Raw genomic sequence first — 23615 nt, forward strand, 5'->3', positions numbered from 1 at the left:
CCAGTGCAGAGATAACTCCAACCCAGTCCCCTACCCAGGCCAGTGCCAGTGCAGAGATAACTCCAACCCAGTCCCCTACCCAGGCCAGTGCCACAGCTAGTTCCAGTGCAGAGATAACTCCAACCCAGTCCCCTACCCAGGCCAGTGCCACAGCTAGTTCCAGTGCAGAGATAACTCCAACCCAGTCCCCTACCCAGGCCAGTGCCACAGCTAGTTCTAGTCCTAGTTCCATCCCAGAGAACACTGAGGCTGGTTCAGGGTCTACTCAGAGTCAGAGGCCTTCCGTCACCTCGGTGACCACCCAGATATCTGCCATACACCTGACCAAGGAGAGGAGTGTCCTGTCTCTACAGGGGGGCCACAGCCCCTCCCAGTCCCCACCTGACCTGGAGAGGAGTGTCCTGTCTCTACAGGGGGGCCACAGCCCCTCCCAGTCCCCACCTGACCTGGAGAGGAGTGTCCTGTCTCTACAGGGGGGCCACAGCCACAGCCACAGCCCCTCCCAGTCCCCACCTGACCTGGAGAAGGAACAGCAGGCTGAGTCACCTCAGCTCTCCAGGTCAGTTCTCTCTCACATACTACAGGCGATAGTTAGACTAGATGGCATAGCATGGGAGGTAGCTCAGTTGGTAGAGCATGGCGTTTGCAACGCCAGGGTTGTGGGTTCGATTCCCATGGGGTATGAAAATTAAAAAGAATAATGTATGCACTAACTGTAAGTCGCTCTGGATAAGAGCGTCTGCTAAATGACGTAAATGTAAAATGTAATGTTTTGAGCGCTGGGAAAGTGATATATCCTTTTATCTACATCCCCAGAGTCAGGTGAACTCGTGGATACCATTTTTATGACCCTGCGTGCAGTGTGAAGGACGTTGCTAACTAGCGCTAGCGTAATTGCTAACTAGCGTTAGCGCAGTGACTGGCAGTCTATGGGTTCTATTTCCGGCTGGCGTTAAGGCGGCGCCAGTGTAAAAACGCATGTTAGTTTGTAATTTTGTCATGTAAAAACTGGATCACTGGCATTCTCCAGCCCTAACGCCATGTTCAGCAATTTACCTATTTACACTGCTCAAAAAAATTAAGGGAACACTAAAATAACACACCCTAGATCTGAATGAATGAAATAATCTTATTAAATACTTTTTTCTTTACATAGTTGAATGTGCTGACAACAAAATCACACACAAATTATCAATGGAAATCAAATTTATCAACCCATGGAGGTCTGGATTTGGAGTCACCCTCAAAATTAAAGTGGAAAACCACACTACAGGCTGATCCAACTTTGATGTAATGTCCTTAAAACAAGTCAAAATGAGGCTCAGTAGTGTGTGTGGCCTCCACGTGCCTGTATGACCTCCCTACAACGCCTGGGCATGCTCCTGATGAGGTGGGGGATGGTCTCCTGAGGGATCTCCTCCCAGACCTGGACTAAAGCATCCGCCAACTCCTGGACAGTCTGTGGTGCAACATGGCGTTGGTGGATGGAGCGAGACATGATGTCCCAGATGTGCTCAATTGGATTCAGGTCTGGGGAACGGGCGGGCCAGTCCATAGCATCAATGCCTTCCTCTTGCAGGAACTGCTGACTCACTCCAGCCACATGAGGTCTAGCATTGTCTTGTATTAGGAGGAACCCAGGGCCAACTGCACCAGCATATGGTCTCACAAGGGGTCTGAGGATCTCATCTCGGTACCTAATGGCAGTCAGGCTACCTCTGGCGAGCACATGGAGCACATGGATGCCACCCCACACCATGACTGACCCACCGCCAAACCGGTCATGCTGGAGGATGTTGCAGGCAGCAGAACGTTCTCCACGGCGTCTCCAGATTCTGTCACGTCTGTCACATGTGCTCAGTGTGAACCTGCTTTCATCTGTGAAGAGCACAGGGCGCCAGTGGCGAATTTTCCAATCCTGGTGTTCTCTGGCAAATGCCAAACGTCCTGCACGGTGTTGGGCTGTAAGCACAACCCCCACCTGTGGACGTCGGGCCCTCATACCACCCTCATGGAGTCTGTTTCTGACCGTTTGAGCAGACACATGCACATTTGTGGCCTGCTGGAGGTCAATTTGCAGGGCTCTGGCAGTGCTCCTCCTGCTCCTCCTTGCATAAAGGCGGAGGTAGCGGTCCTGCTGCTGGGTTGTTGCCCTCCTACGGCCTCCTCCACGTCTCCTGATGTACTGGGCTGTCTCCTGGTATCGCCTCCATGCTCTGGACACTACGCTGACAGACACAGCAAACCTTCTTGCCACAGCTCGCATTGATGTGCCATCCTGGATGAGCTGCACTACCTGAGCCACTTGTGTGGGTTGTAGACTCCGTCTCATGCTACCACTAGAGTGAAAGCACCGCCAGCATTCAAAAGTGACCAAAACATCAGCCAGGAAGCATAGGAACTGAGTGGTCTGTGGTCAACACCTGCAGAACTACTCCTTTATTGGGGGTGTCTTGCTAATTGCCTATAATTTCCACCTGTTGTCTATTCCATTTGCACAACAGCATGTGAAATGTATTGTCAATCAGTGTTGCTTCCTAAGTGGACAGTTTGATTTCACAGAAGTGTGATTGACTTGGAGTTACATTGTGTTGTTTAAGTGTTCCCTTTTAATTTTTTTGAGCAGTGTATTTTAGCCATGCAGGTCCCATTTTGGACGTGTGTTAAACCCCCTCCACGATGTAGGCTACGTGTCCGTTCCCATCATGAAATGAGACATGAGAACCCCAGTGAATAGGTGAAACCTTGTATTTAGAAGTTATCTGTAACCTGTAAAAATGGCTTGTTTTCCGTTTTTGATATGTTCAAAACTCCTCAGGTCTACTATAATGAAGGCTGTTTCAACAACAATGCATTTCTTTTTTAATCCTAGAGATTTTAGGATATCATTACATTTCTTTTGTTTGTTTTGCTTGTTTTTAATTTTAATTTTATTACAACCAAACTTATTAGAATGATTCACCTTCCTGGTATTATGGTTCAAACGTCCGCTTGGAGATGTGTGAATGCGATCTGATCTGTAAGATGGTTCCGATTTTATGTTCATAGAACATGATTTGGGAGCAGTGTAACGGTGAGTGGATATTCTCCCTTTCTCTTTATATTGGATCTTTGTCCAGCTACTGTGAAACCCTTCGTAGTCTGGGTTGTTTTAATATGATATGCCCTCGGGAAGCAATTATGGTGCCTGGAAGTGTGACACAGCCTATTTTAAAACAAGTTGTTGTTTTGATTAGAATTATTCTTTCTCTTTTTAAGCCTTATCAATAATTTATTTAATCTTGCTTATTGACTATGTTTGGCATGTCCATGCTCAGCTATAATGTAATTTACAGTAGGCCTAGCCCCTATATCAGTGTGAATGCTATTGAAGCCATGCAAGTACTTAGAACAATGTGGACTGCAAATGGGTTCAAGTTAACGTATTTAGCAAAGATGGGTCTACATTTTGTTATTTTAATTTATTTAAGCTATTTAACAAACTATAAAGGACTAACATTTAGTAGTGGAGTTGATTCCAAGCAATACATAAGACTGTAAATACACAACTTGAATCAACCACATATTTCGCCATTGACGCACGTTCTGATTGGCCAGTGAGGGGCCAAGCCTCGACACACCCACAACTTGTTTATTCATCAAAGCCCCGCCCCAAAAATATTTCTGACACACCCCTGAACCTATAGCGCTACCGCCTGCGCTTAGATTGACCATTGGTTTGTTAAAATGGAGCCCTGTGGGTATCTGCTAGCGTAGGCCATAGACTTCTTCATCGTGCTAACGCTAGTTAGCATTGGATCGCTAACTGCCTCTAACGTCCTTCGTACTGGACACAGAGACATACAAACGGTATCCAGATGTAGTCCCCTGTAGCTCAGTTGGTAGAGCATGGCACTTGCAACGCCAGGGTTGTGGGTTCGTTTCCCACGGGGTGGGGCCAGTATGAAAATGTATGCACTCACGAACTGTAAATCGCTCTGGATAAGAGCGTCTGCTAAATGACTAAAATGTAAATGTAAAAATGAGTTGATCAGACTCTGGGGAAGTAGAGAAAGGGCCTCATTGCCAACATCCAGAAGGATCCCTTTAAGTAGATCACCAGTACATTTATTGTGTTGTCACATTTCTATCGAGTTCAAAGTGGGTGATATGAGGAGGAATTAATCCCGATTTTTGGAAGCTAAATATAGGCTAAGAGTCTTGCTTTGTAATATTTGGGCTTAGAGAGTAACATTATGTCATGTCTGTCCATACAGTCCTCTGTGTTGTCTAGGGAACTCGGTGAGTGATAGGTTATTGTGAAAAGCTTTTCACTATCGGGTGTCTTGCTTGAAGTCTTTCAGGTTTATTTTCCCTGTCTGTCCACACAGTCCAGAGAGTGATGGAGACGGAATGGAAGACGAGGTTCCTGATGACGAGCTGGAGAATGACTGCGGTGGTGATGATGATGATGATGGTGAGGAGGAGGAAGACCCCTTTAACTATTCATTTAACCCCTCATCTAGACATGTGAAAAATGACACCATTTAATTGGACGGCTATAGCTAGGCTAACATAATGAATCCAATACGATACCCTGTTTCTCCTCCGAAGGGTCTGACTGCTCCTCCATGAGCGATGCCTCGTCCACAGCCTCCATGCCCGTCCGGTAAGTTTCATAGCTTTGGCTTTTCTGTATTGTTAAATGTTGATCAAATCATTTTGAAATTGTTCGAAATACTTTGTGGATTTTTAATTACTATGTTTGTTACAATGAGTCTATTGAAACCCTTCTGGTTTCTAAGGTTTTGTCCGTATAGAGATGTATTGAAAGGGAAAAAGATGACGTAAAGTTTTTAGAATATAAACGTGATGGGCTATATTGTGACAATGATGTCAAGTCTGTTTTTGGTTATCTGTCAGACCACAAATTCACCTGGGTCATGAAATGAATCTGAAACGGACCAGAGGGTAGGCTATATTTCCCATCATGGTTTCAGACCTGTCATCTAGGTATCATTTGAGTTTAACAGAAGGTTCAGTTAGTTATAGATAATATTGTTTACAATGCCAGGAACTCGTGTTGTTAATCTGTACACTTGACACAGAGCGACCTCTGGGGGGGAAAAAAAAAAAAGGCTTATTGAAAAAGAAGGGTCAACACTGCAAATATTGACTCTTTGCATAAACTTAATGTAATTGTCAATAAAAGCCTTTGACACTTATGGAATGCTTGTAATTATACTTCAGTATACCATAGTAACATCTGACAAAAATATCTAAAAACACTGAAGCAGCGAACTTTGAAGACCAGTACTTGTGTCATTCTCTCAACTTTTGACCACAACTGTGTTATCTCCAAGTCAATGCCATTCACTCCCAGTAGAACAGAACAGATCCAGACCAGTAGAACAGAACAGATCCAGACCAGTAGAACAGAACAGATCCAGACCAGTAGAACGGAACAGATCCAGACCAGTAGAACGGAACAGATCCAGACCAGTAGAACGGAACAGATCCAGACCAGTAGAACAGAACAGATCCAGACCAGTAGAACAGAACAGATCCAGACCAGTAGAACAGAACAGATCCAGACCAGTAGAACAGAACAGATCCAGACCAGTAGAACAGATCCAGACCACTAGAACAGATCCAGACCACTAGAACAGATCCAGACCACTAGAACAGAACAGATCCAGACCACTAGAACAGAACCGATCCAGACCAGTAGAACAGAACCGATCCAGACCAGTAGAACAGAACCGATCCAGACCAGTAGAACAGCAGCCCACATGACTGTCATGTGAGTTTTGTTGTTAAATTCTTTGCCCAGATAATTGCCATTATCAGACAATTGTTTTTAGTTGATCAGATTGTACTTTGTTTGAAGATGATTAGGAGGAAGACTGTTGTAACAGAATGGGTTTGATTTGATCTTGATGGTGTTGTATTGATCTTGATGGTGTTGTATTGATCTTGATGGTGTTGTATTGGTTTGGTTTAATATAGACTCCTTTTTTTTTTTTTTTTTACCGAATGTCTCCTGTCATTCCAAAGACATGGCTGAGCATACTCCGGGCAAAAATGACCTGCTAGGTACCAACTAGCCTTGTTGTTTGACCCCCTCTGTTCTGGACCTGCTAGGTACCAACTAGCCTTGTTGTTTGACCCCCCCCCCCCCCCCCCCCCCCTCTGTGGACCTGCTAGGTGCCAACTAGCCTTGTTGTTTGACCCCCCTCTGTGGATCTGTATGACCAGGAAGTAGGCATGTTGTTTGACCCCCCTCTGTGGATCTGTATGACCAGGAAGTAGGCGTGTTGTCTGTGTCTGGCACGGTGGCAAAATGGAAGAAGAAACCTGTTGAGAAACTCGTCAGGGATTTATGTTGTGACGTTCAACAAGTGTAGCTACAGTCTGTGTGTGTTTGATAATATTCCCAGTGTTCGCTGTTAGGATGATTTATTGCATCCTCCCTGTTTTAAAGCCTCTGTGTTCTAATGCCACGGTGTTACTGTGTGTTCTAATGCCACGGTGGGTTACGGTATGTTACTGTGTGTTCTAATGCCACGGTGTGTTCTAATGCCACTGTGGGTTACGGTATGTTTGTTCTAATACCACGGTGTGTTCTAATGTCACTGTTACATTGTGTTCTAATGCCACTGAGTGTTAGTGTGTTCTAATGCCACTGTGTTACATTGTGTTCTAATATTAGTGTGTTCCAATGCCGCTGTGTGTTACTGAGTGTTCTAATGCCAATGTGTTACTGAGTGTTCTAATGCCACTGTGTTACTGAGTGTTCTAATGTTACTCTGTTCTAATGCCACTGTGTTACTGAGTGTTCTAATGTTACTGTGTTCTAATGCCACTGTGTTACTGAGTGTTCTAATGTTACTGAGTGTTCTAATGCCACTGTGTTACTGAGTGTTCTAATGCCACTGTGTGTTACTGAGTGTTCTAATGCCACTGTGTTACTGAGTGTTCTAATGCCACTGTGTTACTGAGTGTTCTAATGTTACTGTGTTCTAATGCCACTGTGTTACTGAGTGTTCTAATGTTACTGTGTTCTAATGCCACTGTGTTACTGAGTGTTCTAATGTTACTGAGTGTTCTAATGTTACTGAGTGTTCTAATGCCACTGTGTTCTAATGCCACTGTGTTACTGAGTGTTCTAATGTTACTGAGTGTTCTAATGCCACTGTGTTCTAATGCCACTGTGTTACTGAGTGTTCTAATGCCACTGTGTTACTGAGTGTTCTAATGCCACTGTGTTACTGAGTGTTCTAATGCCACTGTGTTACTGAGTGTTCTAATGCCACTGTGTTACTGAGTGTTCTAATGCCACTGTGTTCTAATGCCACTGTGTTACTGAGTGTTCTAATGTTACTGTGTTCTAATGCCACTGTGTTACTGAGTGTTCTAATGCCGCTGTGTTACTGAGTGTTCTAATGCCACTGTGTTACTGAGTGTTCTAATGCCACTGTGTTACTGAGTGTTCTAATGCCACTGTGTTACTGAGTGTTCTAATGCCGCTGTGTTACTGAGTGTTCTAATGCCACTGTGTTACTGAGTGTTCTAATGCCACTGTGTTACTGAGTGTTCTAATGCCACTGTGTTCTAATGCCACTGTGTTACTGAGTGTTCTAATGCCGCTGTGTTACTGAGTGTTCTAATGCCACTGTGTTACTGAGTGTTCTAATGCCGCTGTGTTACTGAGTGTTCTAATGTTACTCTGTTCTAATGCCACTGTGTTACTGAGTGTTCTAATGCCACTGTGTTACTGAGTGTTCTAATGCCACTGTGTTACTGAGTGTTCTAATGCCGCTGTGTTACTGAGTGTTCTAATGTTACTCTGTTCTAATGCCACTGTGTTACTGAGTGTTCTAATGCCACTGTGTTACTGAGTGTTCTAATGCCACTGTGTTATAATGCCACTGTGTTACTGAGTGTTCTAATGCCACTGTTACGGTGTTACTGTGTGTGTGTTCTAATGCCGCTGTGTGTTAGTGTGTTGTGATGTACAGTGTGTTGTAATGCCACAGTGTGTTGTGATGTACAGTGTGTTGTAATGCCACAGTGTGTTGTAATGTACAGTGTGTTGTAATGCCACTGTGATGTACAGTGTGTTGTAATGCCACTGTGATGTACAGTGTGTTCTAATGTTACTCTGTTGTAATGCCACTGTGTGTTGTAATGCCACTGTGTGTTGTAATGCCACTGTGATGTAATGCCACAGTGTGTTGTAATGCCACAGTGTGTTGTAATGCCACAGTGTGTTGTAATGCCACAGTGTGTTGTAATGCCACAGTGTGTTGTAATGCCAGTGTGTTGTAATGCCAGTGTGTTGTAATGCCACAGTGTGTTGTAATGCCACAGTGTGTTGTAATGCCAGTGTGTTGTAATGCCAGTGTGTTGTAATGCCACAGTGTGTTGTAATGCCACTGTGATGTAATGCCAGTGTGTTGTAATGCCACTGTGATGTAATGCCAGTGTGTTGTAATGCCAGTGTGTTGTAATGCCAGTGTGTTGTAATGCCACTGTGTTGTAATGCCACTGTGTTGTAATGCCACTGTGATGTACAGTGTGTTGTAATGTTACTGTGATGTACAGTGTGTTATAATGTTACTGTGATGTACAGTGTGTTGTAATGCCAGTGTGTTGTAATGCCACTGTGATGTAATGCCACTGTGTTGTAATGCCAGTGTGTTGTAATGCCAGTGTGTTGTACAGTGTGTTGTAATGTTACTGTAATGCCACAGTGTGTTGTAATGCCAGTGTGTTGTAATGCCAGTGTGTTGTAATGCCACAGTGTTGTAATGCCAGTGTGTTGTAATGCCACTGTGATGTACAGTGTGTTGTAATGCCACAGTGTGTTGTAATGCCAGTGTGTTGTAATGCCAGTGTGTTGTAATGCCACAGTGTGTTGTAATGCCACAGTGTGTTGTAATGTACAGTGTGTTGTAATGCCACTGTGATGTAATGCCAGTGTGTTGTAATGCCAGTGTGTTGTAATGCCAGTGTGTTGTAATGCCACTGTGATGTAATGCCACTGTGTTGTAATGCCAGTGTGTTGTAATGCCAGTGTGTTGTACAGTGTGTTGTAATGTTACTGTAATGCCACAGTGTGTTGTAATGCCAGTGTGTTGTAATGCCACAGTGTTGTAATGCCAGTGTGTTGTAATGCCACTGTGATGTACAGTGTGTTGTAATGCCACAGTGTGTTGTAATGCCACAATGTGTTGTAATGCCAGTGTGTTGTAATGCCACAGTGTGTTGTAATGCCAGTGTGTTGTAATGCCACAGTGTGTTGTAATGCCACAGTGTGTTGTAATGCCACAGTGTGTTGTAATGCCAGTGTGTTGTAATGCCACAGTGTGTTGTAATGCCACAGTGTGTTGTAATGCCAGTGTGTTGTAATGCCAGTGTGTTGTAATGCCACAGTGTGTTGTAATGCCAGTGTGCTGTAATGCCACAGTGTGTTGTAATGCCACAGTGTGTTGTAATGCCACAGTGTGTTGTAATGCCACAGTGTGTTGTAATGCCAGTGTGTTGTAATGCCGCCAGTGTGTTGTAATGCCGCCAGTGTGTTGTAATGCCAGTGTGTTGTAATGCCAGTGTGTTGTAATGCCAGTGTGTTGTAATGCCAGTGTGTGTTACTTTTCCAGCATAGCGGATGAGGAGCCGACGAGCCCTGACTCCGAGGGGGAGCTGAAGCCAGCTCTGGTCCCCAGCATGTTCCCCCTTCTCCCCCCCACTCTGTACTTCAGCACTGCCAACCAGAGAGGTAAGACACGGCTTTACCATGTTGACCAATGGTACACACATATATTTTTTACGTCCTTGTTGAGATCAAAAGCCTTAACACTGCCCTCAACCTCCCCATCCTCCATGTGTAGAGAGATTGCTGCCCTCTATCCGTATGGTACTGTGTAATCCCGCAGTCCCGCAGTCCCGTAGCCCCGTAGTCCCCTAGTCCCGTAGTCCCGTAGCCCCGTAGCCCTAAGTTGTAGCTGTGTTTCAGTGGAGCCCCTGCCACCGGAGCAGAGGAAGCTGCTCAAATGGAAGATGAGCGCTGTGACTCCCGCCGTGGTCAAACACACCATCGCCAGGTCACACTTCAAAGTCACCAAGGGTGAGTTACTCCTCAACCCTGTTTCTAGCTCGTACCTATTGAAATATAAAGAGATCCTGTATGTTGATATTTGTGTGAAAAATGAAACATCATTAAAAAACAAAATAAAAATTATTGTTGTTGCAGAAAGTCATGATTGGCTTGGCTGCTGGGGTCACCATATGAAGTCCCCTGGGTTCAAGGCCATCAGGGAATACCAGAAGGTGAGAGGAGGCAGGACTGGACAAAAGCTAGCCTGGTGCCAGATCTGTTTGTGCCATCTTGACAACGTATATGGTTATTGTCATGCCATAGGAGTTGGCAAGATAGCACAAACATATGGGACCAGGCTAGACAAGAGCACCAGCCCAGGGCTCTTGACTGCCACCATTTGAGTCCCATTTTGCAACCCTTTGACCTGGCTGTGCATTATCCTCATGATTCCTGTAATAAAAGTGCCTTCCCTGCCGCTGTGCCTTCCTGTTTCGCTGGGTGCCGACTGCTGTAATGAGTGAGCCTCTCACTCTTCCCCCCCCCCCCCTCATGGGCCCCTCGCAATTGTATAACATTTAAAAATCCAATTAAAGAGGTCTCAGCGATCATTATTGAACTCAAAGCACACTGTTTTACAAATAAAGATATCTCATAGGGGCTTTAAAATACGGCGCGCACAAAATTGCGCATTGTATAGCTTCCTCAGGTAGTGAATTAGCACCAATTTGATTTAGGTCTATATCAGGGTTTATGTTAGCCGGTTATATCAGTCTAGTGTGTATATATAAATAATTGAATTCATCTCAATTGAACAAAAAAATACAAAAGATATAGCCTAATTTGTCAGTCAAGAATTCATGACAATCACTGGATTAGCTTGCATGTCAAAATATCTTGGTATTCTGCATTCCTGCTTGGACCTGTTAGATGTAACATCTTGTTTATTGAATACCATCTCGGTAGTCTTACACTTCTTGGTAAAGCAGTGTGAATTACTTTAGAAGACTCAAATGTATTCTATTGTGTGACGCTGCTAAAAATAAAATAAAAAGTTCGGTGCCACCAACTGAAGAAGTTAGTGACACCGGGGGGAATGTTAGTCTGTAGCCCTGTACCAGCCAAACAAGAATAATGCTATTGATTTTTATTATTATTATTGATTCAATCTATTAATCTTTTTGTTTCAATTTAGCTGTGATTTGCCTGACTGTTGTGCGCTCTCGCTCTCTCTCCAAATTCAATTTAAAGGTTTTATTGGCATGGGAAACGTGTGTTAACATTGGCTTTATTGGCATGGGAAACGTGTGTTAACATTGGCTTTATAGGCATGGGAAACGTGTGTTAACATTGGCTTTATTGGCATGGGAAACGTATGTTAACATTGGCTTTATTGGCATGGGAAACGTATGTTAACATTGGCTTTATTGGCATGGGAAACGTGTGTTAACATTGGCTTTATTGGCATGGGAATTGTGTGTTGACATTGGCTTTATTGGCATGGGAAACGTGTGTTAACATTGGCTTTATTGGCATGGGAAACGTGTGTTAACATTGGCTTTATTGGCATGGGAAACGTGTGTTAACATTGGATTTATTGGCATGGGAAACGTGTGTTAACATTGGCTTTATTGGCATGGGAAACGTGTGTTAACATTGGCTTTATTGGCATGGGAAACGTGTGTTAACATTGGCTTTATTGGCATGGGAAACGTGTGTTGACATTGGCTTTATTGGCATGGGAAACGTGTGTTGACATTGGCTTTATTGGCATGGGAAACGTGTGTTAACATTGGCTTTATTGGCATGGGAAACGTATGTTAACATTGGCTTTATTGGCATGGGAAACGTGTGTTAACATTGGCTTTATTGGCATGGGAAACGTGTGTTAACATTGGCTTTATTGGCATGGGAAACGTATGTTAACATTGGCTTTATTGGCATGGGAAACGTGTGTTAACATTGGCTTTATTGGCATGGGAAACGTATGTTAACATTGGCTTTATTGGCATGGGAAACGTGTGTTAACATTGGCTTTATTGGCATGGGAAACGTGTGTTAACATTGGCTTTATTGGCATGGGAAACGTGTGTTAACATTGGCTTTATTGGCATGGGAAACGTATGTTAACATTGGCTTTATTGGCATGGGAAACGTGTGTTAACATTGGCTTTATTGGCATGGGAAACGTGTGTTAACATTGGCTTTATTGGCATGGGAAACGTATGTTAACATTGGCTTTATTGGCATGGGAAACGTGTGTTAACATTGGCTTTATTGGCATGGGAAACGTGTGTTAACATTGCCAAAGCAAGTGAAGTAGATAGTAAACAAAAAATGTACAGTAAACATTACACTCAAAGTTCAGAAGGAATAGACATTTTAAATGTCATTGTCTCTATACAGTGTTGTAACGATGTGCAAATGGTTAAAGTAAAAAAGGGAAAATCTACATAAATATGAGTTGTATTTAAATGGTGTTTGTTCTTCACTGGTTGCCCTTTTCATGTGGCAACAGGTCACAAATATTGCAGCTGTGATGGCACACTGTGGTTTTTCACCCAGTAGATAAGGGAGTTTATCAAAATTGGGTTTGTTTTCGAATTCTTTGTGGATCGCTGTAATCTGAGGGAAATATGTGTCTCTAATATGCTCATACATTTGGCAGGAGGTTAGGAAGTGCAGCTCAGTTTCCACCTCATTTTGTGGGCAGTGTGCACATAGCCTGTCTTCTCTTGAGAGCCAGGTCTGCCTACGGTGGCATTTCTCAATAGCAAGGCTATGCTCAATGAGTCTGTACATAGTCAAAGCTTTCCTTAAGTTTGGGTCAGTCACAGTGGTCAGGTATTCTGCCACTGTGTACTCTCTGTTTGTGGCCAAATAGCATTCTAGTTTGTGCTGTTTTTTGTTGTTGTTAATTCTCTCTCTCTGTTTTTTTTTCTGTCTCTTTTCAGTTGAACCACTTCCCCGGCTCGTTCCAGATAGGTCGTAAGGATCGTCTGTGGAGGAACCTGTCTAAGATGCAGGCTCAGTTTGGTAAGAGGGAGTTCAGCTTCTTCCCCCGCTCCTTCGTTCTCCCTCAGGACATCAAGCTGCTGAGGAAGGCCTGGGAGGACCGTGGTAGCAGGCAGAAATGGATCATCAAACCGGTAGGTGGTTAGTAGACTGCGTCTGAAATGGCCAAAAGTTAATGGGTTACCATTTGGGACATAGCCTTGGTGTTTCTTCTGAAGTGGATGTATTGGGATGTGTATTAGTACTGTATGTATAGTGAGACGAGCTCTAGTCTTGATCAATGTAATATAATTCCCTCTTGGTATATTTCCTCCTCTCTCTCTCTCTCTCTCTCTCTCTCCTGTTGCCCTAGCCTGCGTCTGCTCGGGGTATTGGGATCCAGGTTATTCACAAGTGGAGTCAGATGCCGCGCAAGAGACCACTGCTGGTGCAGAAGTACGTAAACTGCCTGGGAATGACAGACCCTTCTCCTAGTGGTGTGAATGGGATTGTAGCCTGGTCCCATATCGGTTTGTGCTGTCTTGCCAGCTTCTGACCATTTGGGACCAGGCTAGTGTGATTTGACCAGTAAACTGAACTGGGTTATGATAACAACATGCTATTGTCTCAAGGTCTTTTCTGAATGTTGTTTTGTGTTATCTCTCAGGTATCTTCACAAGCCCTACCTCATCAGTGGGAATAAGTTTGACCTGCGTATCTATGTGTACGTGTCATCTTACGACCCGCTCCGTGTTTACGTCTTCCAAGACGGACTTGTCCGCTTCGCCAGCGTCAGGTACGTCACCTGATCATCATCATCATCATCTCCATCTTTTGATAATGTTTGGTTACACTTTAGTTGAAGCCAGAAGATATGATGCTTTATAACAGTGATTGGGTTGTTTTGTGTAGATATTCCTCTTCCATGAAAAGCCTTAGCAACAAGTTCATGCACCTGACAAACTACAGCGTGAACAAGAAGAACTCCGAGTATCAGAGCAACGACAGTGACAAGGCCTGCCAGGGGCACAAGTGGTGAGCGAGGACGGGATGGGCTTATGTTAGCAGATAACAAGGCTTTTTCATTGGACAGATGGACTAATGTGTGTGTGTCCCCGTGTGTGTGTGTCCCCGTGTTTGTGTGTGTGTCCCCGTGTTTGTGTGTGTGTCCCGTGTGTGTGTGTGTGTGTGTGTGTGTCCCCGTGTGTGTGTGTGTGTGTGTGTGTCCCCGTGTGTGTGTGTCCCCGTGTGTGTGTGTGTGTGTGTGTGTCCCCGTGTGTGTGTGTGTGTATCTGTCCTGTGTGTGTGTGTGTGTGTATCTGTCCTGTGTGTGTGTGTGTGTGTCCGTGTGTGTGTGTGTCCCCGTGTGTGTGTGTGTGTCCCCGTGTGTGTGTGTGTGTCTGTGTGTGTCAGGGCTCTGAAGGCATTGTGGCAGTACCTAGGTTCCAGGGGGGTCAACACTACGCTGATCTGGGAGAAGATCAAGGACATCGTCATGAAGACCATCATTGCGTAGGTCACAGAATGAAATACTACACTTCCAGCGCCTTCTGAAAGTATTCATCCACCTTGACTTATTCCACATTGTAGTGTTACAGCCTGAATTCAAAATGGATTACATATTTATTTCCTCACCCATCTTTTATTTTATTTAACCTTTTATTTAACCTTTTATTTAACTAGGCAAGTCAGTTAAGAACATACTTATTTACAATGACGGCCTACACCGGCCAATCCCGGACGACACACAATGCCCCATAATGACAGTGAAAACATGTTTTTAGACATTTTTGCTAATTTATTGAAAATTAAATGCAGAAATATTACATTAAATAAGTATTCACACCCCTAAGGCAATACATGTTAGAATCACCTTTGGCAGTGATTACAGGTGTATCTTTCTGGGTAAATTTCTAAGAGCTTTGCACACCTGGATTGTACAATATTTTAACATCTTTAAACAATTCTTCAAGCTCTCTCAAGTTGGTTGTTGATCATTGCTAGACAGCCATTTTCATGTCTTGCCATAGATCTTCAAGCCAATTTAAGTCAAAACTGTAACTAGGCCACTCGGCAACATTTAATATCTTCTTGGTAAGCAACTCCAGTGTAGATTTGTCCATGCGTTTTAATTTATTGTCCTGCTGAAAGGTGAATTTGTCTCCGTGTCTGGTGGAAAGCAGACTGAACCAGGTTTTCCTCTAGGATTTTGCCTGTGCTTAGCTGTATTCCATTTATTCTTGTCAGTGGCAAGGACTAGGGAGTTTTTGGGGATAAGCATCCCCATAACATGATGCAGCCACCACCATGCTTGAAAATATAAAGAGTGGTACTCAGTGATGTGTTGTGTTGGATTTGCCCCAAACATAACGCTTTGTATTCAGGACATTAAGTTCATTTATTTGCTACATTTATTGCTGTTTTTACGTTAGTGCCTTATTGCAAACAGGATGCATGTTTTGTAATATTTTTATTCTGTACAGGCTTCCTTCTTTTCACTCTGTCATTTAGGTTATTATTGTGGAGTAACTACAATGTTGTTGATCCATCCTCAGTTTTCTCCTATCACAGCCATTAAACTCTGTAACTGTTTTAAAGTCACCATTGGCCTCATGGTGATATCCCTGAGCGGTTTCCTTCCTCTCCGGCAACTGAGTTAGGAAGGGCGCCTGTGTCTTTGTAGTGACTGGGTGTATTGATACACCATCCAAAGTGTAATTATACCATGCTCAAAGGGATATTCAATGTCTGTTTTCTTTTTTTTTTTTACCAATAGGTGCCCTTCTTTGCAAGGCATTTGAAAACTTCCCTGGTCTTTGTGGTTGAATCTGTGTTTGAAATTCACTGCTCGACTGAGGGACCTTACAGATAATTGTATGTGTGGGGTACAGAGATGAGGTAGTCATTCAAAAATCATATTCAACACTATTATTGCACACAGAGTGAGTCCATGCAACTTATTATGTGACTTGTTAAGCACATTTTTACTCCTGAACTTATTTAGGATTGCCTGAATGGGGTTCAATACTTATTTACTCAAGACATTTCAGCTTTTTATTTTTATTTTTTAAGTCTAAAAACATAATTCCACTTCGACATTATGGGGTATTGTCTGTAGGCCAGTGACACAGAATCTCAATTTAATCCATTTGAAATTCAAGCTGTAACACAACAAAATGTGGAAAAAGTAAAGGGGTATGAATACTTTCTTAAGGTACTGTATAAGGTCCCGCAGTTGACAGAGCAGAAACTATACCAAGGAACTGTCCGTAGATCGCGTGATGAGGCATATATCTGGGGAAGGGTATGGAACAATTTTTTTTGTGTATTGAAAAACTTTCCAAGAACACAGTGGTTTCCATCATTGGGAAATTGAAAAGATATGAACTACCCAGACTCTGCCTAGAGCTGGCCGTCCGACCAAACTGATCAACCGGGAAAGAAGGACCTTGGTCAGGGAGGTGACCAAAGAACCCAATGACCACTCTGACACAACTACAGAGTTCCTTGGCTGAGATGGGAGGACAGCAGTCTCTACAGCACTTCACCGATCTGGGCTTTATGGGAGAGAGGCCAGACGGAACCCACTCCTGAGAAAAAGGCACATGACAGCACGCCTGGAGTTTGCAAAAAGGCACCTGATAGACTTGAGCATAAGGCAAAAGATTCTGTGGTCTGATGAGACAAAAATGTAACTCTTGGCCTGGAGTAAAGCAGGCACCGCTCATCATCCGTCTAACACCATCGTGAAGTGTGGTGGCAGCATCATGCTATGGGGATGATTTTCAGCAGCAGGGACTGGTAGACTGGTCAGGATAGAGGGAACAATGAATGGAGCCAAATACAGGCAAATCCTTGATGAGAACCCGCTTCAGAGTGCAAACGACCTTAGACTGGGGCAAAGACTTACATTCCAACAGGACAATGACCCCAAGCCTACACCCAAAGCAATGCTGGAATGGCTTCAGTACTAGAATGTGAAAGTCCTTGAGTGGCCCAGCCAAAGCCCAGACTTGAATCCCATTTGAAAATGTGTGACTTGAAGATTGCTGTTCCCCGCTTGGCCCCATTTAAATTAACAGAGCTTGACAAAATCTTCAAGGAGGTATGGCAGAAAATCCCCAAATCCAGATGTGCAAAGCTGATACAGACCTACCCAAGACGACTCAAAGCTGTAATCCGCGCCAAAAGCGCTTCTACAAAGTACATACTCAGCGGTGTGAATACTTACACTTCCGGTCAAAAGTTTTAGAACACCTACTCATTCAAGGGTTTTCTTTATTTTGACTATTGTCTACATTGTAGAATAATAGTGAAGACATCAACTATGAAATAACACACATGGAATCATGTATTAACCAAAAAAGTGTTAAACAAATCAAAAATATATTTGAGATTCTTCAAATAGCACCCTTTGCCTTGATGACTGCTTTGCACTTTTTGGCATTATCTCAACCAGCTTCACCTGGAATGCTTTTCCAACAGTCCTTGAAGGAGTTCCCACATGTGCTGAGCACTTATTGGCTTCTTTTCCTTCACTCTGCGGTCCAACTCATCCCAAACCATCTCAATTTGGTTGAGGTCGGGTGATTGTGGAGGCCAGGTCATCTGATGCAGCACTCCATCACTCTTCTTCTTGGTAAAATAGCCCTTACACAGCCTGTTGAAAAACAAATGATAGTCCCGCTGCAGAATGCTGTGGTAGCCATGCTGGTTAAGTGTGCCTTGAATTCTAAATAAATCACAGACAGTGTCACCAGCAAAGCACCATAACACCTCCTCCTCCATGCTTTACGGTGGGAAAGACCAATGCGGAGATCATCCGTTCACCCACACTGCGTCTCAAAAAGACTTGGCGGTTGGAACCAAAAATCTCCAATTTGGACTCCAGACCAAAGGACACATTTCCACCAGTCTAATGTCCATTGCTTGTGTTTCTTGGCTCAAGCAAGTCTCTTCTTCTTATTGGTGTCCTTTTAGTAGTGGTTTCTTTGCAGCAATTCGACCATGAAGGCCTGATTTCATGCAGTCTCCTCTGAACAGTTGATGTTGAGATGTGTCTGTTACTTGAACTCTGAAGCATTTATTTGGGCTGCAATTTCTGAGGCTGGAAACTCTAATGAACTTATCCTCTGCAGCAGAGGTAACTCTGGGTCTTCCATTCCTGTGGCGGTCCTCATGAGAGCCAGTTTCATCATAGCGCTTGATGGTTTTTGCGACTGCACTTGAAGAAACTTTCAAAGTTCTTGAAATGTTCCGTATTGACTGACCTTCATGTCTTAAAGTAATGATGGACTGTCGTTTCTCTTTGCTTATTTGAGCTGTTGTTGCCATAATATGGACTTGGTCTTTTACCAAATAGGGCTATCTTCTGTATACCACCCCTACCTTGTCAAAACACAACTGATTGGCTCAAACGCATTAAGAAGGAAATAAATTCCACAAATTACCTTTTTAAGAAGGCACACCTGTTAATTGAAATGCATTCCAGGTGACTACCTCATGAAGCTGGTTGAGAGAATGCCAAGATTGTGCAAAGCTGTCAAGGCAAAGGGTGGCTATTTGAAGAATCTCAAATATAAAATATATTTTGATGTGATTAACACTTTTTTGGTTACTACATGATTCCATATGTGTTATTTCATAGTTTTGATGTCTTCACTATTATTCTACAATGTAGAAAATATTCAAAATAAAGAAAAAAAAACTTGAATGAGTAGGTGTTCTAAAACCTTTGACCAGTAGATTAAATTAAATATTTATGTATTTAATTTTCAATACATTTGCTAAATTGTTGTTTTTCTCAGCCATTTTGAATTCAGGCTGTAACACAACAAAATGTGGAATAAGTCAAGGGGTATGAATACTTTCTGAAAGCACTGTATTATAGTGTATCTAAGTCCGAGTTAAATACAACACTTATTATATACAGAACAAAAATATTAACACAACATGCAACAATATCAAAGGTTTTACTGAGTTACAGTTCATATGAGGAAATCAGTCAATTGAAATAAATTCAATAGGCCCCTAATCTATGGATTTCAGATGACTGGGAATACAGATATGCATCTGTTGGTCACAATGGGCCTCAGGATCTAGTCACAGTATTTCTGTGCATTCAAATTGCCACCGATTAAAATGCAATTGTGTTCGTTGTCCGTAGCTTATGCCTGCCCGTACCATAACCCCACTGCCACCATGGGGCACTCCGTCAACAACGTTGACATCAGCAAACCTCTCGCCCACACGACGCCATACACATGGTCTGCGGTTGTGAGGCTGGTTGGATGTACTGCCAAATTCTCTAAAATGACGTTGGAGGTAGCTTATGGTCGAGAAATGAACATTTTTTTAATTCTCTGGCAACAGCTCCGTTGGACATTTCTGCAATCAGCATGTCAATTGCACGCTCCCTCAACTTGAGACACCTGTGGCATTGTGTTGTGTGACACAACTGCACATTTTAGAGTGGCCTTTTATTGTGCCCAGCACAAGGTGCACCTGTGTAATGATCATGCTGTTCAATCAGCTTCTTGATATGCCACACCTGTCAGGTGGATGGATTATCTTGGCAAAGGAGAAATGCCCACTGACAGGGATGTGAACAAATTTCTACACAACATTTTGAGAGAAATAAGCTTTTTGTGTGTATGGGGAAAGTTCTGGGATCTTTTTTATTTCAGGTCATAAAACATGGGACCAACACTTTACATGTTGAGTGTTTTTGTTCAGTGTAGTATCTATGGTCACAGAGTTAAATACAACACTAATTATAGTATCTATGGCGTAAGTCTTTTAATGAAGCTGTGGCATTATGTGTATCCCATTTTGAGTAATGAATTATGTCTTGTTACCACAGTCTGCAGGTATAATGCTTTAAAACTTGTTATAAGCATGTATGAGCATTTTTTAAAAATGTATTATAATCTGTTTTTGTCTCTCTATATATATCAGGTCTGACACGTATGTGAACACACGTGTCAAGATGCACCTGCGCTCCCCCTACAGCTGCCATGAGCTGTTTGGCTTTGACGTCATGCTGGATGAGAACCTCAAGCCTTGGGTGCTGGAGGTCAATATATCTCCAAGGTAACAGACGGATCATTCTAGCTGATAAAATACACTTGGGGAAAAATGCCCCTCAGACTATGGATTTTCTATTCAGCTTTAGTTTTATTACAACACCTTACCCTGTGCATTGTGTGAGCAGTGTTCTGCCTCGTATCAGTCTCGCTGATTGTGGCTTACTGACCCTCTGTGTATTCCTGCAGTTTGCACTCTGTCCTTCTGTCACTCCTTCATTCCCTCTCTCTCTATCAGCCTCCACTCCAACACAGCTCTGGACGTCGCCATTAAGGGTCAGATGATCAGAGATGTGTTGAACCTGGCGGGTTTCGTTCTGCCTCGGAGAGAGGTGCGCAGCTCCGCCAGCAGGTCAGTCACTGTCATTACACCACTGATCACTGCCGGTCCCGATTCCATCCCTTTCCCTTTCCCTTGGCCCTAACCCATCGATCTTTGCAGATCTGTAAGGTGGAATCAATATGGCTCCGTCACTACACTGCTTATACCTTTCTAGATCCTTCCGATCTGTAAACATTGAAGTGGAAGGGGGTAGGGAGTAATTAGGAATTTCTACTGGACTCACTCAACAGCCCATAAGACAATAGTGGTGTTCATCAATATCTTATTGTTTTTGCTTTGTGGATTGGTGTAATGACTTGGTTTGTGTTCTGTTGTGTGTTTTTCAGTGGAGGAACCTGGGAGAGAACCAGACCAGATATTTCTACTGATGAAAAAGTCAAACGGGCCTTCTACCTGAGCCAGTGCTTCGCAGACCAGGTACGTTCATGCAGCCCTGTCAGATGCTCCACGCAACTACTGGGAACTTTCCCAGACTTCAAGTCGTAAAGTCCGACGTGTGTTCAAGTCCAGGTCTTCCTGTGGTCTTCTACCGATCGGGTTGGTTAAGCGTCCAGAACTCCAAGCTAGCTAGCTAGCTAGCTAGTTACCTTGGAGGTTTCTCAGACGATCGATGCTGTAACTTGTCAGTCTGAGCTTATATTAATATAGGGGAAACACTGAAATCCAGCTATGTATAAAACCCCACTGAACCCTCTGGTTCCTCAAGACCCACTGAACCCCCTGGTTCCTCAAGACCCACTGAACCCCCTGGTTCCTCAAGACCCACTGAACCCTCTGGTTCCTTTCTCTCTGTAGGACTCCTCCTCCATCCTGGACGTTATGACTCCAGAGGACGTGCGTGTCCTGGCTGAGACGGAGGACGAGCTGAGCAGGAAGGGAGAGTTTGAACGGGTGTTCCCCTCCCACTGCTCCTCACGATACCTACGCTTCTTCGAACACCCGCGCTACCTCAACATCCTGCTCAACCAGTGGGAGACCAAGTATGGACAGAACAAGAGTGAAGGTAGGTTGGTCTGTCTGTCTGTCTGTCTGGATACGTCTCAACTGGCACCCTTTTCACTTTATAGTGCACTTCTTTTGACCAGGACCAATGGGCAATGAACTATAGAGGGAATGGGGGTGCCAGTTGGAACATCCACCCTGTGTGTACGGTTGGTTGTGTGGCTGAATGCTCAGTGCTCAGTCATTACCCTTCCATCTGTAACCACTAGGTCCACCAACAGCTACTGTTGTTTCCTTATGTCTTGTTCCTAGGAGTCGGTGTGCTGAGGGCTTTCTGTCAGAAAGGAGTCCATCTGGGTACGGAGGACCCTGCACATATAGTGAGTATTGGCTCTCTGTGAATGATGTTCATTTAAAGAAACGCTCGTTTTTATATTTATCTGGAGTTACTCTGCTGTGTTTGTAAACTATTGAGAAGTTGTTTTTCTCTGGTTTTTTTTTTTATCTAGTGGTCCAAGTCGACCTACGTTCCCAAGTTTGATTACCCCACCAGGCAGGAGCCAATCAGATCGAGGTAGGTGGAGACGCACGCCCTCTCCTTGTCGAGTTCATCATAGACCCTCTTTAGGCAGCCTTTTTTTACCAGATCACAATATTTTCAAAGGAACTAACTCTGTTAACACACAGTGACGCAAGGAATTTCTCTCCATTCTTTCTCCTAAATAAGTCGCTGTTCCAGTGTGGTGGTGAGCCACAGAACCAGGTCCCAGCCAGACCAGGAAGAGTACTGTTTCAACGGGGAGGTGCAGAATGTCACCACCTCCCTCCCAGACATCGGCGTCCTGGGCTCCCCCAGCCCCTCTCCCTCCCTTAGGGGTTAGGGGGTTAGGCTGTCTCACTGGAGCTGGGATATCCTAACCGCACCGTAACACTGTTGATTAGACACCTTGGGCTTCCAAAAGAACCACACAAACATCACACACATTCACAGTTTGGGAAGGAGATGTGTATAGTGTGTGTGTGTGTGTGGGGGGGGGTTTATCAACCATTGCTGGGTGCTCAAGGCTCTCCCCTAACCCTTCTCTTGGTGCGGAGGTATATTTCACTTTTCACTCTATAGTCTTAACTGGAGTTGGAGAGATGGAGAACACTAACAGCTGGAGAAGTGGAGAGGGGGGAACTAACAGGTGGAGAAGTGGAGAGGGGGGAACTAACAGGTGGAGAAGTGGAGAGGGGGGAACTAACAGGTGGAGAAGTGGAGAGGGGGGAACTAACAGGTGGAGAGGGGGGAACTAACAGGTGGAGAAGTGGAGAGGGGGGAACTAACAGGTGGAGAGGGGGGAACTAACAGGTGGAGAGGGGGGAACACTAACAGGTGGAGAGGGGGGAACTAACAGGTGGAGAGGGGGGAACTAACAGGTGGAGAGGGGGGAACACTTAACAGCTGGAGAGGGGGGAACTAACAGGTGGAGAGGGGGGAACTAACAGGTGGAGAGGGGGGAACTAACAGGTGGAGAGGGGGGAACTAACAGGTGTATCTGATGTGATGTACTGGCCAAATTGATGACTGTTTAGATCACAGAGTTTTCTGATGGCGTTTCCATATTGTGGAGTGATGGAGCTGGATAGGGGAGGAAGGGGCTTCTCTCTGGACCGGTTGGACAGACAGCAACTTTGGCCAATTGGCTGAGGGGAACCATGTCTGCGTAGTAACACGTCCAATCAGATTCCACCCCTAGATGTGTTTACAGTTCATTCGTGGTACTAACTATGGGGTGGGTATCTCTCTGTAGTCAGCCCTTGGTACTAACTATGGGGTGGGTATCTCTCTGCAGTCAGCCCTTGGTACTAACTATGGGGTGGGTATCTCTCTGCAGTCAGCCCTTGGTACTAACTATGGGGTGGGTATCTATCTGCAGTCAGCCCTTGGTACTAACTATGGGGTGGGTATCTATCTGCAGTCAGCCCTTGGTACTAACTATGGGGTGGGTATCTCTCTGCAGTCAGCCCTTGGTACTAACTATGGGGTGGGTATCTATCTGCAGTCAGCCCTTGGTACTAACTATGGGGTGAGTATCTATCTGCAGTCAGCCCTTGGTACTAACTATGGGGTGGGTATCTATCTGCAGTCAGCCCTTGGTACTAACTATGGGGTGGGGATCTATCTGCAGTC

At 44.2% G+C, this 23615-nt stretch overlaps 1 protein-coding gene across 1 annotated transcript; it reads left to right on the forward strand.

Annotated features, from left to right (window-relative positions):
• Window positions 1-430: 430 nt before the first annotated feature.
• On the forward strand, window positions 431-22622 carry LOC311128918 (tubulin monoglutamylase TTLL4-like). Its single transcript, XM_084161153.1, has 18 exons — window positions 431-559; window positions 4371-4456; window positions 4594-4648; window positions 9642-9760; window positions 9998-10108; window positions 10235-10311; window positions 13033-13227; window positions 13446-13528; window positions 13740-13868; window positions 13985-14107; window positions 14486-14584; window positions 20030-20164; window positions 20396-20509; window positions 20827-20917; window positions 21296-21503; window positions 21755-21822; window positions 21952-22016; window positions 22170-22622. The coding sequence occupies exons 2-18, from the start codon at window positions 4393-4395 to the stop codon at window positions 22321-22323; spliced, it is 1890 nt and encodes a 629-aa protein (XP_084017279.1). The 5' UTR covers window positions 431-559; window positions 4371-4392; the 3' UTR covers window positions 22324-22622.
• Window positions 22623-23615: the final 993 nt, after the last annotated feature.

Source organism: Coregonus lavaretus (genome assembly GCF_964263955.1).
Source record: "Coregonus lavaretus genome assembly, chromosome: 5".
NCBI lineage: Eukaryota > Metazoa > Chordata > Actinopteri > Salmoniformes > Salmonidae > Coregonus > Coregonus lavaretus.